The sequence below is a fragment of the Rhinolophus sinicus genome, linkage group LG02 (assembly GCF_036562045.2).
Source record: "Rhinolophus sinicus isolate RSC01 linkage group LG02, ASM3656204v1, whole genome shotgun sequence".
NCBI lineage: Eukaryota > Metazoa > Chordata > Mammalia > Chiroptera > Rhinolophidae > Rhinolophus > Rhinolophus sinicus.
Window position 1 is genome coordinate 87,807,897 of NC_133752.1, and position 18,942 is coordinate 87,826,838.

The window sequence follows — 18,942 nt, forward strand, 5'->3', positions numbered from 1 at the left end:
AGTGCTGTAATAATCATGTGTGATGTCAGATGGGTAGTAGACTGGTTGGGGTTATCACTTAGTGAGGTGGGTAAATGTCTCATCTACATGTTGTTTTGTCCACTTGAAGCTAATACAAAAATTAAACTAAATTTAAAAAATAAAGAATGATACAGACCCCTTTATAGTCATCTGGAAATACATGCAGGATAAACTGTAGAGTCCATGATGGTTGAGATCATGGTTACTTCATTCACTACTGGATAACCAGGGCCTAACTGCCCGGCTGAAACTAGGTACTCAGTCTGTGTGTAATGAATGGAGAGTCCGTCAAGTGAAAAAATTGCAAAATATGATAAGTCAGATTCCATTTTCAGTTTTTGTAACACATACACATACTTTTTACACACACTCTCTTGGTAATAGTGGTTATCATTGGAGAGTGTGACTGGGACAGGATCTTCTACTTTTTACCTTGTTTTCAACTTTATAAATTTTAATTTTAAAAATGGTTTTGAAATGTGTATTACTTTTTTGTAAGAAAAAAATAATCTGAAAGAGTTATGTACACCCTTTTCCTTTTGGTATTCTAAAGCTGGGTATATATAAGGCTACTGGGCATAAAGCTTTGGACATAAAACCATCCTCTTTGTTACTCAGGAAACAGGGAAGTTGGGCAGGAATAAGAAATAGGTGGTTACAGACGGCAGTAGAATAAAGACAAGAAAGGAGGGTGCCGGGTGTGGCATATTTTGCAACCCTTGGTGTACACGCCTAAAATTACTTCCTCTTGAAGCTCATTACAAGCCATGTATTTTTTTTATTTTTATTTTTTTAATTTTTAATTTTTAAATTTATTGGGGTGACAATTGTTAGTGAAATTACATAGGTTTCAGGTGTACAATTCTGTATTACATCATCTATAAATCCCTTTGTGTTCACGACCCAGAGTCAGTTCTCCTTCCATCACCATGTATTTGATCCCCCTTACCCTCATCTCCCACCGCCACCCCCCTTACCCTCTGGTAACCACTACACTATTGTCTGTGTCTATGAGTTTCTGTTTCTCATTTGTTTGTCTTGTTCTGACAAGCCATGTATTTTAAAAGGAATTTGGACGGACATGGGAGGGAAGGCGTTAATGATACCATTTATGGAGCGCTTACTATGAAAAAGGCCCTCTGGCAAACACTCTGCCTGGACATAATCCTGACAACTGGCTAAGAGGTTTAAATGTGATGAGTACATTTTACCTAGGAGAAAACAGAGACTTTGAGATTATATGGTTAAACTGGCTCCATCAGGCTCTGAGGTCTAAGCACTTCACTTAATTCTACAAACTGCTCAAGAACTAGCTGAATGGCAAGAAGGGCTCCATTCACACGAGCTGAACTGTGTGGCATCCAGGAAACTGTCATGACATGTGCTGGGCATTGTGTGAACTGGTCACCACCCTTACCACCTAGTTATGTAAACTAGGTGGGAACAATGAAATCATTAGACCAAAGCATTTTTACGGATTCCAACTTAGTTGTACTGTTTGAAACTAAGAATAAGGTTCAGATATTTCATTTTAAATTGGAAACATGGTTCATGGGAATCCTGTTAGTTTACAAAAGCCAAATGTTAAAACTTGGAAAAAGTGGAATAAGAATTTATTTGTGTTCATGATTCTGTGAAGCATATTTCAGAAGTCTTCAAAGGATGACAATACACATAGGAAAAATATAACAAATTGTAGATTCAGAGTTGCTTCTGTGTTCCTATAGTAGTGTAACCAAAATCTTGCCTTCATTCAATAAGGGAAAAAATAAATATTCCTAATTTACTGTTTGGAAAGAGGTGATCCTTTCTAATATAATTTGAAATGCTGATCCTGTGCTGTCCTGTACAGAAAACTTCTTAAATGATGCTAATACAGACGTGCCAGTCTCCTCCTTACTGAGATGTTACTTACACATCTAATCATGGGTCAGTTAAGTAGGAACATGATTAAGTACTGGCCATATTACCTGTCTTCAATCATTCAAAAATTTTAAATATTTCAAGATAAATACACATGCTGTTGTACAGTTTCATCTTCAATGTAAATAATATTAATCATGAAAAAGGGATCACATTCCCAGCACCTTTTTCTTCAAAGGATCTCAAGGAACTTTGCTAACTTTGGGTCCAAAGGCACCTGGGGAGGGGCACGCTTCCCAATGTGAGACTCACAGCAAACCTCCAGGCTAAGGCAACTAACTATAGCTTAAACCAGTGGCTTCCAAATTCTTTTTGACCCTGGTTTACAGCAAGAAATACATTTTTTGTGACCTAAACACATACATATGTATGGCATGAACATAACTAAGACAAAAGTCTCATGAATTTATTCCTGCATGAAATGCACTCAGGTATTTTCTATTCTTTTCTATTTCACTACTACTACAACTACTACTACAACTACAACTACTACGATCACTACTACTATTGTTACTACTACTACTACTACTACTACCATTGTTACTGTTGTAGTCAGTGTTGGTGATAATCCACCAAATTGATTTCATGACCCACGTGTAGGTCACGACCACGGTTGTAAAAAACACTGCCTTAAATGCCGAAGTTTCTCAGGACACTGCGCGAGGCAGCCTTCTCACCCTCCACACTCTTTCTGGACCCACTGACCCTCTCTCCCGGCTCCAATGACCGTCTCTATGCGAGGCCTCCAGTCCTGACCACACTACAGGGCTCTAGACTCATACATCCAAGTGCCTACTGGACAGCCCACTTGGACATTTCCAGAGCAACCTTAAAATCATGTCCAAAAACTGTATGACGACCATCCCCGAGCCTTAATAAATAGCACCAATTTCACTGTCTAAACCAGAAACCTGGGACTTAACTCTCTTCCCTTCCTTTCCTTCTCACAGCCAGTTAAGCACCAAGGCCTGCTTATTGTGACATCTAACTTACTTTGAATCCTTCCACTTATCTCTACCTCTCTTCCCATTATCACTTGATGGGGCTACCGCCAAAGGCCTTTAGTATTGTTCCCCTCCGTTCTATATTCTACCCTGAAGCCAGAGTGATCTTTCAAACATGCAGATCCATTGCAGGACTTGCCTCAGCAGAATGCCAACCTCAGGATGGAGCCCAGCTCCCCACCTAGCTACCGGGTGGCCTTTTGTGTCTGGTCTCACTTGCCTCGTTCTCCAGCCTAGCCTCTTGCCACATCTCTCCTTATTCTAAATCGGTGGCTCTCCGGTCTGCCTGCACATTAGGAGCACCTGGACGACTTCGAAAACATCAGTGCCCAGGCCTCACTTGAGGACAATTAAATCCAAATCTAATTAGTGACTATAATAGGCAGCCAGCCAGAGGGCCCTCTGCTTCAGATAGAGGAAAGGTCTCGGAAAGGCTCCTACTTCCTGGACTTCACACATCCTCAGCCCCACCCCCACACTTATCCTTCAGGACTCAGCTTAAATGTCACATTTTCAAGGGTCTTACCTTTTAATCCCTTAGGCCTGGCAAGGCCCCCGGGCTCCACATTCCCATAGAATCCTTAATTTCCCTTATCACGACTGAGTAGGCTTTAAATTGTCCTAGCCTGCCACTAATGGCAATTCAATAAATACCTATTAAATGAATACAAGTAAATTCTAGTATAAGATATGACAGGAAGCTACAGTTGAAGAAAGCTGAAAGAAAAAAAGCCACTATGTGCAAAAAAAATAAAGACCAACCAATCAACTAAACAAAGTGCACAATATGTAGATCAACATCTGTGACATCTATGAAACAAATTCTCCTCATTTCTAGGGAGTGTGTAGGGGTAGCAAGCAGAGGGCACTTGGTGCCTATATTCAATCATCTTCTTATGGAAGCTTTGCCGAAGGAACGTATCTCATCATTGTCTTCCTAGTTCATCAGAGATTATAGACAGGGAATCGTTTCTCCCATTTGACAAATGAAAGACTAAGTTGGCTTGCCCAAAATGACCAGCGTAAACCAGAGGAAGACAGATCAGATGTGGGCCACACATCTGCCTTGCTCCAGGCAACAGACTCTGTCTTCCAGACTAACTGAGAAAGCTACAGCTACCATTCCTGTAGCAACTCCTTCTGGACTGTATTTCATGCAATACTCATTAAGGTGCCCATTAAAGTCTTGCTAGTAATTGAAAAAAATATATATGTGCAATGAGAATGAGTTAATGTTAACAGAAGAACCTTAACTTTTGCATCTCCTGACTTTTTTACTTGTACGTTATACTTTGACCTTGCATTTTTGTGGGGTTCTTTACATTTTATATGTAGGTGTAAAGTCATATTTGAGATATAATTCCATTAGCCATACAAGCAACTTCATAGGCTATTATGTTGCATCAACTTTTTCTGTAGAAATAAATTGTTGAGGATATTATTCCTGGAACAGAATAAATTCTTGGAATTACTGAGTAACTTATGTACCGTACCACTGTTCCAAGAACACATTACTTATTTCATCATGACAAACTAAAGTTATTAATCTTTTGGCTTCCATTTCAACAATGAGAAATGCTGTGAGATGCACAGACACCTGCATTACATTTCAGCTCAACTTTATATCATTCATAAACATCTCAGTTTTGGACACCTCGTCCAAACAAATGCTCACAGAATCCTCTATGCAGCATTCGATTTTATGAAACTATAAAAGTTCCTTGCTGTTAATTACAGAGACAAATGCCTCATCACACATTTGGTTACCAGATAGCATAATTAGTTTTCTCCATTAACCTTTCAGATATAAAATTTGATTTCCAAGTTAAAAAAAAAAGGTAAAACCCTTGGAATTTAAATAGCACAGTATGTTTGTATATGTTTGAAAAAAAAGGCAATACTAACAAAACAATTTTATGGATTATTACTTAGAAGGATACTGATGGGAATACTGAAAGAAAATCTGTCTAAATTTCTTAATGATTTTATAATGTATGAGCCAACATGCATGTAATGAGCCGTCCTTTGTATGGCGAGGAGGCACAGTAACCTGACCATGAATGGAATGTGCCCTTCGATCTCTCTCCTGGGTGGTGACACAGCTGAGCCGGTCCATCACAGCCTTTCACTTGTTCCCCCTTCATACGGGCATGTGAGAGACAACCCAAGATGGAAGGATCTCAGGTCTATGGCAATGCAATAGTTTTTCTCTGCTCAAAGCTAAATGACCCCACGCCCTTGGCCTGCCAAGGCCAGGGCACGCTCAGCTCACATATGCAGGGGTGTTTTGATTGTTGCAGTGATTAGATGGGGTGCTCCCAACATTTACGTGTATTTACGCTGCCGATGTTCAGAGGCCGGGATGAAGACCTCCTGCAATGCACGGGATAGTCCTGCACAAGAAAACTGTCTCAACTCGAGTGTCCCACTCAGATCAGCTAACTGGAGGCAAATCCCATTTTAACATGTTTTAAATGGTACTCATGCACTTATTCAAAATTTTTTATTGAGTGTCAACTTTGCGCCGAGTGTTGTGCACTAGGAACGCGATACGCGGAAGGTCTTGTCCTGCAGGAATTCAAGCTGAGACTCGAGGGACATAAAAGGATCATCCAGACAAGGGTGGCAGATGTTACTCTAGGCAGAGACCAGCAGAGCAGATGCCAGGGCCACAGTCCTACAGTATTCCAGAGGCGCCCTGACACTCTACATGAGTTTGCAGGGCCCCAGTGGGGCGGGGTGGGCACCCACAAAGGGCACAGTGGTGCATCCTATTTCAGAGTTACACTTTAGACGGGGCCTGCCATTAACCTAATGAAAAAAACACATAATGAAAAATAAACATCCCCTTGTCAGTGTTGACATATTTTACTCTGGAATTATCAGATCCACTTGGCTACTAAGAAGAATGTATCAATTTTCACCTCGAAAGCCAGGGTGGGAAATTAGAAGTGAAAGAATTGAGTCACAAAAGTTTCAAAATGGCTCATTTCGACACTTTATTTTGAGTTTAAAATTGGACTCCTCACTCATGCACTGACCATCTGTTGATGTCTGTTATGTGACCGGCATGGCGCTGGGCAGGGGGGACATAGAGATGGTCCTTAGGGAGTTTACATCCCAGTGGGAGAGATTATAAAAGTCAACCAGGATAGCAACATGTGCAGGAAGCTGTGGAAAGGCTGGTGAGAGGGAATGGAGGAGACTACCTACAGGAAGTTACGCATCAGCTTGGAGTCTTTAGAGGTAAGAAAGAGTCAGAGAAGAGGAAGCAGAGGAGGTGGGAAGGGGAGTGACAGGCATAAGCTCGAAGCAAGCAGACAGGTGCCAGTTTATGCAGGGTCTTACTGGGGGTGCGTGCGAGTCTGTCCTCCAAAAGCCATAGACAATGAAGAAGCTCAGGCAGGGGGGGCCACAATGCTCGAAGGAGCTTAAAGGTACCCCCTGGGATAATCACTGTAGGTGTAGCATCTGCTCCTTGCGCCAGCCCGCCCCCTTCCCCCCCCACCCACCCCCAACTACTATTACACCCTTCCCAGGTATTGTTCTCGCCACTAATCTGCACACTTATAAGAACAACAGACTTGCTTTGTAAATGTCTCCTAGGTCTATTTTGAGATGCAAACACACTGTTCCAAAATCTTTATCTTATAGATGGCCACATTATTCTCTCCCAAATGTAAAAACCCATATTCCCATGGGAACCAGAGAGGCTAAAAATTGTTAATACATCTCCTTAGATTCTGCCCTTCGTGGAGTTTTTTGTTTTTTTTTTTTTTAATGAGTTGGTCACGATCATGTAGGAAAAGCAAATGATCACAACACCCAACACATGATTTCACTCCCAGTGCGGTGGCTGAGCCCCAAAACAGAAGGAGGCAGCTTCCCCTCAAGACACGAGCCCTGGTGAGCAGGCAAAACTGGGGAAGCTGTGTGCAGGGGCCATTCCCTAACAAACGTGACTTCTGCCAAGGTCTGTTGTTGTTTAATGCATGCCTTTATTATCTTAAATTACAGTAAGGAAACTTGTCTCTTGTGCACCCAAGAACTAATAATGTCAAAATCAATTTATAAACAGGGCAAAAGCTATCTTAAGTACCTCCATAAAGTTGTACCAACGTTACAGCAGTATTCGCAACCAGCAGAGCATATGTTACTTTTCAGTTTTGGTTTTCAACACGTAGCTGGCTTTCAAAAAGATTTCAAGTTGAATCTCACACATCAACATCAGAAATCCCAAATTTCTATGCTAGTTTAGTATATTCACAAAGCTTCTTCCATTTAAATGAGGCATATTTTAGTTTGGCTCACTGAAAGTGTCTAAAACCTCAACATAGCAGTGTATGTTAAAACAAATCTGCACAGTCCCATGCAACAGTCCAATATATTCAGACATTTAAATAACAAAGATTTGGACTTTTTTTTGAGATACCTTCCAATTCAGAAGGAGAAGGGAATAAGAAGAATACAGCATTTTCTACTTTGAAAAAGTGTTTTACCCTATAGGATTTCCTACACATTGTAGGGGAACCCGATTGGGGGGGGGGGGAACGTTACTATTCTATTGTAGAAGATAAGACATCCCTTAAGAGTTTTGTCCAAGGTGTTATGAGCTGTTCGCCTGCGATCCCAACCATGGTTTCCTCACTTTAAGCCTGACTTCTCTCCACTGTAGAAACTGAAAAGGTATCTAGGCAGTGTTTGACTCGGACTTGAAAAACCAAGAGGAGAGGCAGGACGGTCACAGACAGAGTGTGGCCGTGGGGTAAGACACGGGAGGAGACTGGAGGCTGGTGTGGAGGAAGGAGGAAGGTGAGAAAACGGGAGAGGTGCTCCAGGGAGGAATGATGAGAGACCAGGGACACCAGCAAATGCTTTTAGTAAGCGGGGAGGAGGAGACGAGGCTAGAAAGGTAAGCTAGAAACAGTCAGGGAACAGCAAAGGGAGGAGAGCGGGGCCTCGCTTCCTCAGAGGCTGCACACGGCCAAGCGGAAAGAATGTGGGAAGCCGAGTCCAAACCCAGGCCCCTATCGACCAGCTATAGGACCTTAGGCAAGCGGACATTTCCAAAGGCCCATGTTTTTGTAGAAATGGGCATGATAATACCTTCTCAGAATTGGTGCAAGGGGTAAATAAGATGCAGTACAGGAAGTGGCCAGCATACATTAGATGTTAAACAAACCTTAGTTCCTTTCTTCCCAAGGGGTCCTGGGCTTGCCCACCCTGCTCCTTCTACCTATGGTGCCCCCTTGACATCTGGAAGTCGTGCTCTGCTGGGGAGAGGTTGGGGGGTTACTGACTGAGATCAGCCCCTGTGGGCAGAATGGGAGAGGTGGGGAGAGGACTGCAGGCAGCTCTGACAGAGTGAAGAGAGTGCTGAACTGGATATAACTACTAATTACTGTGTGACCTTGCGCAAATCACTCCCGTCTCTGAGCTCCGCTTCCTGTTTGTCTAACACATATAACACCAACCTCATGATATAGTTGTGATACTAACTAAACAATAAAGGAAAGCATGAGACAGGCCTAACTGCAAACGCCTCCCAAACTCTGGGCAGTAAGTACTATCTAAGAAGGACTAAGTCCGCGTCCACAGCTGCAGAAACACATTAATCTGTGCACTTCTGTTCAAAGACACCGTCAGTGCTGAAGTTTCCTTGAGCGGCTCTCTCATCTATGACTTTGCTGGCAATTGTTTTTGAAGCCATTTCTTTTGGATCTATCGTATAACTAGGTATACTTTTAGTGCCGCAGGAAACCTTGGAAACCAGCTAGACGAGACCAGAGCTTTTTAAATTGTGATGAGGGCACCCTGAAAGTCCTGCAAAGGCCCACAGAGGGGGGAGGCAGAGGAGTGTGGGGTATGGTACAAGGTGCTTGGGTCTCCTAGTCCTGCTTTAAGCAGCACCCCCTTTTACCTGTTGGACATATTAGGGGTTCCACACGTGAGTTCCCTGAATGAAGCATTTCTTGGGGTTAAGGGCATGGTTTTGAAGACAGACAGACCCTGGTTTTATCCTGGTTCTGTCACTGAGTAACTGCAAACTCCTCAAATTCGTCATCCATAGAGTGGGAACACCTTTCTTGGAACAATTACTGGGATAAAATATACAAAGCCAGTGGAACAGTGCCTGACACACAGCCAGCTCTCCATACATGACACCTACTATTATTGGCCACATTCCTAAGCCCAAGAGCCACTCTTAGTGTCCTGTCCACTTTACTCCACCACCAAAAAAGGGCAGAAGTGACATGAAAAATGTTAGGGACATGAGAACATAGTGCGGCCATGGTGCTGAGGGTGGAACTTCAGAGAGGAGAAGCAGAGGTGAAACATTCTGGTTTCCAAATGACGTACCTTTTTTGGGGGTGGGGTGGGGGGGGACTTTCTTTTTCTTTCTTTTGGAACTTGGTTTTATTTGAAGTTGCTTCTCACTCTTGGAACTCCGGCCACAGATACAGTGAAACATCACAGCCTCCTTCTTGGAAGGAGGCCCAGCTCCTGAGCCGTTCGAGGCCAAACAAGAACCGGGCGGGACCCAGGCCACTGGACGCTAGGGGACAAACCCGCCCATGTCGCACATGGACCCTCCCATTTCTCAGGGAGGAGAATTACACCGCCGTTAGGGCCTCACTCTCTCATTTGAAAGAGAGGGAAGGAATTTTTCTGAGTGTGTCATCTTTGAGGAGACTCTGGGGACCCTGGTGGGGGCGGCTGTCACTAGGAAAGCCACTGAAAAGACTCAAAAATTCAGAGATCTCAACCCTGATTACTTGGCATGGCTATGACACCCTATGCTTCATCTTCTGGAGGCTGACTATTGAAAAGAACAGGGCCTGGCACATAGTTGGAGTTCAGTAAATATTTGTTGCATGAATAAATGAATGCGATGAAACACCTGAAAAATAGACATGTTTCAAATTTATATACCATAATCATAAATCTAAACCAACATTCAATGTAAAAGAGATTTTATTAAATGTTTATATTATTACTCTGAATAATAAGTTAATTGTCCCATTAAAATACTTTCGAAAAGTGCCTTGCTACCAGCTAAGGTCGCTTTGATGATCTTGAACTTGCCTATTCAGGTTCTGCTGTTTATGAGCGAGTCACTTAACTCGGAGCTTGTTTCCTCCTTTGGGTAGTGGGGCAGATAACACCCACCCTAACTACCTCACAGGAACACTGTGAAAGTCATGAGATGACAGATGTGAAAGCACTTTCTGAACTAGGCAGTGCAACCCTCACTGAGAGTCAGATTATAATGACCTTTACCCTCTGCGGTGGCTCACATCACCCTCCCACCTGCAATCTTCTCCAGCTCCTTCTGCCTGTTCAAATCTTTCCTGAGTTCAAGGTCTAGCCTTTCAGGAGCTCTCCCCCGGATCCTGAATTGGCTCCTTCCCTTCCAACTCTGCTTTTGCCCGTTGCCCTAATGGTTCACCATGGTCATTTAAGTATAGGTCACACAGAGAGGTGGTCCAATGGAGTGTTTATGGCTCAGGGGAACTTGCACGGGATCCCAGCTGTGGCACTTGCTATGTGAGAGACCTCTGGCAGGCCACCTAGCACGTCTAAGTCTCACCTACAAAACGGGGATGATAAGGACTCTTACTGAGAGGAGTAAACTGAGATCATTCACGTCAAGTACTGCGCACACAGTAAGCGCTCAAACAACTGTAGCGGTTATGACGACGGACGCTTGCTCCTTCACTGCGTCCTGAATGTGTCCCGTCTCCCCAGCTGTCTCTATCCCATCCATTTCTTTGGGAACCCCCAACCTCACTTCCATTCTAGAAAAGTGCTGAGTGCATAGCATCTTTCCCAAAACACCTGTTGTTGAATTGATTAAAAGGATTTAAGTTATTTTCCAAACAGGCCTCAAATCTTTACTATAGCCGATCACAGCCAGCTTGACCAAGTCAGTGCCCACAGGGAAAGGTAACCTCTTCTGGCCCTGTTATCACATTAAAAGTGTGAGAGTGACTCCCGAAGCACACAGCCAAGCCAGTCGCACCACTGGGATGTCCAACCATGTCCGATGTCCTCCATCGTCCATAACCCAAAAATATTCCAGAGGAATAGATTTCCTGTGGGAACCTCTACTAAATGCTGGGACACTCTCTTTCCGTGAGACATGAACTTGAATCTTAGAGGAGCAGATAGTATCAAGGGTAGCACATGTGTTTGAACACTGAAAATCCCATACAACATCCTGAGGGCCATGTTTTAGGGTGGAACAGGTCTCCCTGTGTTTTGCGAACAAACTCCCTTGGATGTCACAAACCTCACCCTGAATTCTACACCCCGAATATTACCCCGAATAAATAATATTATGGACAGACACTAGTGACTTGCAAAACAGACATGATTTAAGTCTATGTTTTGGGAAGAGTAACTGTAAACAAAGAATGTCCATTTTGTAACACCATCAACAACAAAATTCTTAATTTCATAGGCTATCCATAACTACTCCCAATTGCATTGGAAATTGTGTGTGTAATCATTTGCTCGTCCAAGTTTTTTTAAAAAAAATTGACCTGGAGATTACAAAAGAAAAATGTTTTCTGGGAACCATATCACACCTTCCCCAGCATGAGCAAAAGACTGAGAAGTAACCCGGGCACTCTTTCACGCTGTTGTCTTTTATCTCTTGATGTCTAAGGTTTTCCTGCCCAATAATTAGGAGAGTTTATCCCAACCCTGGTCTCTCTTTGATGTTCCCTTACCTTCCTGGACTCGAGCAAGGCAAAATGAAAGCAGCAATGTCTGCCCCTTCAAGAGTATACATTTTACTGAGTTCTGAGCACTAGTGTCTTCATCTTCTACTCTCTCAGACCCAGAATCCACCTACTGCAAAGTATCCTTACTATTTCGCAACTACACAGCAGAAGGGTAGGGGTAAAGCCAGCTTTGTTGGAGAACACGCAACCAAGAACATGACCCTCCATTTCTATGATAAATGTAAATTTTCTTCTAATAGGCAAATTCTTCGTTTCAAACGGCTAAATCGAGTGGTACCTAGATACAGAATTCCAAGTGCTCAAGTTTAGGGAACTGAAGCAAGCGCCATTCTCCTTCTGGGTCCTAGCATTTCACTTGACTATGAACCTTTGGGGTTTTAGTTGTCTCACCAGTAAACACGTCCTGAGAGCACTGTCGCCCTCAGTACTAGTCTCTCCCTCGACAGAAAGATCTATGTTCTTTCAATAATTGCTTGTGTAAGAAATGCTGATATTTCCCTCCTATTTTACCTCTAGTAAGTCCATTGCAGCCCACCCTCCTCTTCCTCAAAGCAAAATAGGGAGATCCCGGTCACAACCCCACGCCGTCAGGTTTCCAAGTTGTTGTAGTTTATAATGCTACTCACCATGGGTCTGAGAGGCAATCTGCTTCCTTAAGCCCTATCAGCTCTCCCCAAGGATATGGCAATTCTTCCCCTTGCTTTTAATCTTTCTTGCCCAGACTTTCTGCCCTTCTCTACTTCCTTGGAGTGCAGCATCCAGCCCTCCCCCTATTACCAACGGTGGAGAGGCATTCAGGATGGGCAAGGTCACAGCCAAATGCCACCATTTACTCTCCACTCTGATTTCATGGGTCCTTCACTCTTAGAGGCAAAATCCTAAGTCGCTGAATTTTTGGCTCCTGGTCTGCAGATAACGAACTGCACGCGCAAGGTCCTTCGTGTACGGTATTTGTACCCAAAACTACACCTGGAAAGAGTAGCAACATTTTGGGCTACCCACTCCTCCATCATGCAGTTACACTTGTCAGAAGGTCTCAAAGACCCTGCTTCTGCTCTGTTCATCCCCAAGCCGAGCTGGGAAGGAGGATGGTGAGAGCAAAGCAAGGCTAGTCTCTGACCCCAATGCTGGCATGAAATGAGCAGAAAGCCAGGAAAACGAAGAGCTAGGACTATCAAGAGGGGGTTAGGCGGACAATCACACTTTTATTTTCCTTACGCTTTTTGACTGTAGATTTAATTCAATTTTGCCATGGCAGGATTAGCAACCAGGCCACAAAGGTGAAGGGACATTATAATAAGACAGCGTATTAATCCTCTATCCCACCCAAGGCAGAAGCAAAACCAAACAAATAGCAGCTTCCTGGAAATTGAATTTCTGTTATCCAGATGTCAAAGATGTAATACCCCAATTACACAAACTATTGCCAGTGAAGCATGCCAGCAAATATGCAAAGTAAATGGGGTGAACGCAGAGCGACAAAAATGCACCGTCAGCATCTGGCTCTGGAAGTGAGTGATAATTAGCACTGTGTGTAGACACTAATAAACATTTATGTCTGAAATTACAACTTTTAGCAATGTTAATACGGGATATATTGGCAATCTGTAAAATAAAAGGTCTTGAAAAGAATGTCATACATTAAGGAATGGCTGACATTTCCCGTTCTGGAACAATCCCTTCCCTGCCTCCCCCTCCACCCCCCCCCCCCAACTGCAAATGGCCACGCTCTTTTGCTGAGAATTTCATTGACATAGGGACCTACCTAAAAAAATGGGTTGTGTCTCTTTGGTCTCCCCATTGACATCGTTGCTGAATTCTGAAATCTTATACACCTCATGGTGATAATCTGGGACGAGAAAACAACCAAAAATTAGGATTCTAATGGCCTGCAACAGATGAATAAGCAACAAAGACTAGAATCTCATTAGATATATTATGGATAACTTATACTTTAACTTGTAAATATAATGTCCCAGGACTCGGTCAGTCATAGAATTTGTAGTCACTGAGCATCCCTAAAACTTGGCTTACTCTGACTAAAGTACACAAACTTGAAAATATTACTTTGACTTTAGCTTTGTTGGATCACACGGTTTTCACAGTCAATTTGGCCCATAGATGCCAATTATTAGGCTTCTTTTCTTTCAAATGACAAAGATGTTTATAAGGAAAAGAAACCTTGCCCAATCCTAGGCCAGGGGAGGATTCCAAATTTATCTCCACAACCCATTTTCATGAGCATATGAGTAACAGTATGCTTTAGAGTTACGTGGCACTCTCAGTTTACCCAGAAAAGTCCCCACCTTTAAGTAGCGTACAGGCAATCACACTGGAAAAATACTGATTTGTTCTTTCAAATATAGTATAATTTGGATAAGAAAGCAAGATTCTCATCTTTTACACAAGTGACTCTCCTGCATTCCGCTACTGCACTTTAATATGCAGTAGTTTATTTTCTAAAAATGCACCTGCAGTGCAGAGAGAAGAATCAGACCCATAATTTCGTGGGGGGATAAAAACAACAGAAAAACTTGCTATGTTGGTCAAACTTTAAAAATACAGTATTTTACAAGCTTCTCTATAGAGGCTACTGTGCTTTGGCAATCTATTTCTAAAATGTAGGATTGCCTAGGTAAGAAAATAGAGGTTCCTTCTTAACAACCATTACATTTTTTTTGGACTTGGACCTCTCAGGACAAAGTCTACAGAACTACTCTCACTTTTAAGATAAAGTAGTAAGTTCCCTGAGGTCATAAATAAAAGAGCAGCTCACATTCCTGAATGAATCAGATAGACCCATAAGCCAGTCACAAATGGAGGGGGAGATATTTAAAGTACAAATGACTGAGTAATCGACAGTGCTGGGGAAAATGTACATAGAAAAAGGAAAGGGGCAAATAATTTTGAATACATAAAACTATTTCAGGTCTCTTTCATTGAACAGTGTCAAACTAAATCAGGGGAAACAGATATGAATAGATCTTCAAAATGTCTATGATAAAACCATTTTCAGACTAACCTAAAGTAGGCTTTATTGAATCTATATCATACCGGTAGTTGTAGTTTAGCTTAGCTTGAAATGCTCTATTACTTGCAACTGCTCTCTAATTTTCATCTGCTTACTACATGTGACTTCTCCAGGTTGTTAAAACAATTGCCTTGTTCGCTACTCTGATTCCATAGCTAGACAAAGCAAAAAGTGGACAGGTTCTGTGGCTTGGTTTTGACCTCAAGTTGTTTTAAAGAAGGTATTTCAACAGGATGGTTCTAAACTCAATATTAGGACTTGTGACATTACCACGAAAAAAGTCACCTGCCTGTCATTTAAGGTGACACAATGCATTTTGATAAACATATCTTTACGTCTGCTCTTAAGTTCTGACCGTTTTTTAAAAATAGTCACATCAGGAAAATAAAGACTAACAAGTAACTGAACACAGACTGTTCAACTGATGACACTATCCAACTTGGTGTACACCTGTTAAATCGGCTGGAACTGGCTGGATTTTTATTTTTTAAATAATACTTATTTGACTGCTAAGTGATCTATTCTGAAACACCTTTCCAAATAACGTATCTAGAAAAGATGCTGGATATCAACAATTCTTACGTGGGCTTGTACGCCTCATGAGCTTCTTTCTCATTCTTAAAAGAACCATCACCACCTTTTTTTGCTTCTCTTTGGGGGGGAAAAAAACCAAAACAAAAATAAAAACGAAAAACCCAAGACCACAACCATTGGTCGGGATGATGTGTCCACACGGCCTGGTGGGAAGGCAGTTCTCCCCCCAGCCCCCAACCTGGCCACAGGAGTGGAATACCAAAGAGGGCTCTCTGCTCCCCAAGTGTCATTGTTCGCTAATTTCCTTAGTGCCCTGCGACTTGTTTACGCGGAACAACAACCTCCTGCCTTCCCCCGGCACAACTTTGCCCGCCGCCCGGCGTGTGCGGCCACGGCCCGCCTCGGCAGGGGACTCGGGGGTCCCGGAGCCCCGGAGCGGGACGAGCCGCCAGGACGCGGGCCGCGCGCGGGGCTGTTTACGCGGCGCCACGTCCTTCCCCGCCGCCCGGCCCGGCACCGCTTACCTCGGCTCACCAGTTTGAAGCTCTGGGATTTCCTGCTCCTCTTCCTCTCGGAGAACTCCATGGTGCGGGCAGGAGGCGGGAGGCAGGGCTGCGGCCGGGCGGAGGGAGCGGCAGCCGAGGCGGCGGCGGCGGCGTTCGCTCTTGTCAACCGGCCGCGGGAGCGCCCGGACCAACGTCCGTCTCTGGAATCCGCAGGGGGGAGGCCGAGGGAAGGGAAGAACCACCTCGAACCCGCTCGGGGGCTGCGGCGCGCGGGGCTGGGCAGGAGGTGCTTTCCCGGGAGAAGTTGCCCCCTCCCGGCCGCCGCCTCCGGGTCCCCTCCACACGCCCCCCGACCCCGGCTCCTTCCCGGCTTCTGGGAAAACGCGGCCGGAGCCGAACTTTCCGTTGGGGAGCGAGTTGGGGGCGGGGAGGGCGGGCCGGGGCCGCGGGCGCCCCGGGATGTCGCCGCGGGCCGGCCTGGGCGCAGCTCCGGACGCGGCGGCGGTGGCGAGCGCGGCCCCGGGGACGCGGCGGGCGGGCGGCGGGCGGGCCGGGTCGGGGCGCTGGCCACCCCCGCGGGAGGAGGGGCACCGGGAGGAGGCGGCGCCGCCGGGACCCCAGGGCCACCTGCTGGCGGAGCGCGGCCGCCGCCATCCCTGGGGGCCCCGGCAGCCGCCACCCACCGGCCTGGCCGCGCGCGCCTCGAAGAGGAGCCGGAGGCCGCAGCGCCCTCGGCCGGGCCCGGCCGGCCTTCCCCCAGGATCCTTAGGCCGGCGCCGCGGGGGTCGAGGAGTCGGGGCGCCGCTCCCCACCGGCCTCTGGCCGCCGCTTCCTGAGGCGGATCTTGTCATAAATCGTCCTGGGTATCGGGGACCTTCCTGGCCAGCCCCTCCTTGACTTGAGATCCAGGATGTCCAAGGGCCAGACTCACTGGTTTTAGGCAAGTTTTAGGAAACACAAATACCAAAAACTTACCCATCTGCGCTCTGCAAGGAAACGAAGAGATTTTAGAATTTTACTGGTGAGAAGTATATTGAAAGTGAGCTTCAATTTATTACCCCAATACAAGGAGGGATGTAGGAAGATCCGGAGTTATATTCAAGGAGAGAACTTGGAATGTGGGACTCCGAGGGGGTGGAAGGATGAGGGGTGCAATGTCAGTGGGTGTTTGAGCCCTCCGCTGCCTCTTAGGGAAGAAATGGCCAAGGCAGGCACAGGGGACTCTGCCACTTGATGTAGTAGTGCCAAAATAATTGACATAAACAGAATACTTTTATTACTTTTATATAATATTCTTGTCTGGGGAGCTAAGAGCACCCCTTTTCCTTCTCACAACATCTTTAAGTTGGGGATGGAAAAGAATTTTACACCACCTGGGAATGGCAGTACAGGATCTGACATGCTTTAAAGTACCTCTCCAAACTGATCATTTCTAGACTCAAATACAGAGAGTAAAAAGATGGACAACCCATCCAGCACTGGCAGATTCAGGTGGCCCCAAAAGAGTAGAGAGGAATAAGGGAAAAGGGTATCTTGATAAATGTAGTAAGTTCTGTGGTGGGCCTCACTCAAATGAGGTGACAGCCACTCAGGGTCCACTCTTACTGATCAGGGACATAGCAGAGTAGGACAACTTTCAGGAAGGGGGATGTTGGAGGCAACCAGCATAAACATGCGCACACTGGGAAACAAAACCAAGGAACAAGATAACCAACCACGTAGTAGAAGCAGGGCCTGGTACACATCCTGAGGTCTTAGGCAGTGAGACTTAAGTGGGGAGCAAGAGGGGAGGAGGGTTATACCTGGCAGGTACCAGGAGAATTGTTCATTCAGTTCACTCAAGCAAACCCTTAAACAAGAGGTTCTTAGCCTTTTTGGTCACTATCTCCTTTAAGATTATGTTCAAACCTCAAGGCCCTTTTCCCAGAAAATATGTTTAGGACAAACAAAATTTTGTATAGATTTCTTAGCCCCCCTTGGAGCTCTAAAAGGTGGCAGAAGGGATGAAAGTGATAACAGGGATTAATTCAACTACTTTTCTTTTGTTCTCTTCTATTTTTTCCCTCTTTCTTTCTTTAAAACCAAGCAGTTAAAAACCCAAAGATGTTTTGAGTGTTTCTAAAGAAACAAAGCATATGATTTTGTTCCTCAGGCTAGGACCCTTTCCTTTTTCTTTTTTTGTAATTTTTTCTTTTTTTTTTTTAATGTTAGTCCAAAAGCCACAAGGCTGAGTACTATGCCAACTGAACATTTAAGATCAATCATTCATGCCTTGGAGCATAAAATGAGATTTTATTATGTTTAAACTATGATGAAATGATTGAAGTTGCCATACCAAGAAGCAAATTCCTAGGGGAGATATTAACAACTTAGCATATTCAGTTCAAGTGGGAATATAAATTCTATATACTAAAGAAAACATTTTTGATATAGTGAAGAAAATATTTCAAAGTAATCATGTTTTTAAGTAATAATCATTTTCCTTGACTCCTTTTCCTGGCTCTCCAAAGATGGTCTATGAGTCAGTTCATCACCAGAGGCCGTAGGTCAGGTCTGTCCTATTAACATATAGAGAAAATCAACAAATATTTATTTATTCTCCATGTGATGCAAATCATCATGCTATTATATAACACAAATGTATATATTCATAATTAACATTAAATAAAGATTAATTATTTAATGGAAAGAGATTGCTTTAAGGGATAGGTATCTGTATTTGTTGCTTGAGCTGCCATAACAAAAGACAATAGACTGGGTAGCTTGAACAATAGAAATTTATTTTCTCATAGTTCTGAAGGGCAGAGAAAGAGTTCTGATCTCTTTCTCTTCTTATAATGACACTAATCCCATCATCGGTGTCCCATCCCCATGACCTCTTCTAAATACCATCACACTGGGAGTTAGGGCTTCAACATGAATTTTCGAGGGACACAATTCAATCCATATCAGTATTATTTTCGGTTAATTGAATACTGTTTTTGTGTTGGGTTGTCCTGGGAAGTCCTGTAGGAGATGTAGTAAGGTAATCTGCCTCTATAGTTCAAAGCCCTCAAAAGTTTTAGAACTTCAGCTTTACATGCTATTAAATATTCATGTCAATATATATGTCAAATATTCTGTGACTTCACGTAGGCAAAACATCTTATCATATGACCATTTCTAAACTCAGT

At 44.0% G+C, this 18,942-nt stretch overlaps 1 protein-coding gene across 16 annotated transcripts in view; it reads right to left on the reverse strand.

The window, feature by feature from the left end:
* The window catches only part of BEND7 (BEN domain containing 7), an 81,786-nt gene extending 65,290 nt beyond the window's left edge, over nucleotides 1–16,496 (reverse strand). For 3 of the 16 annotated variants that reach the window (XM_074324764.1, XM_074324767.1, XM_074324763.1), the window contains exons 1-2: nucleotides 15,798–16,491; nucleotides 13,464–13,547 (exon numbers count right to left, since the gene is read on the reverse strand). Coding sequence is in view for 2 of the 16 variants with exons in the window: in XM_074324776.1 (XP_074180877.1) it covers nucleotides 13,464–13,547; nucleotides 15,788–15,848 (145 nt within the window). In the remaining 14 variants the exon portion in view is untranslated. Of the gene's footprint in view, nucleotides 1–13,463; nucleotides 13,548–15,787 lie in introns of all 16 variants that reach the window. The other 13 variants (XM_074324774.1, XM_074324768.1, XM_074324766.1 and 10 more) reach the window with 8 other exon arrangements.
* Between the last annotated feature and the right edge of the window lie 2,446 nt (nucleotides 16,497–18,942).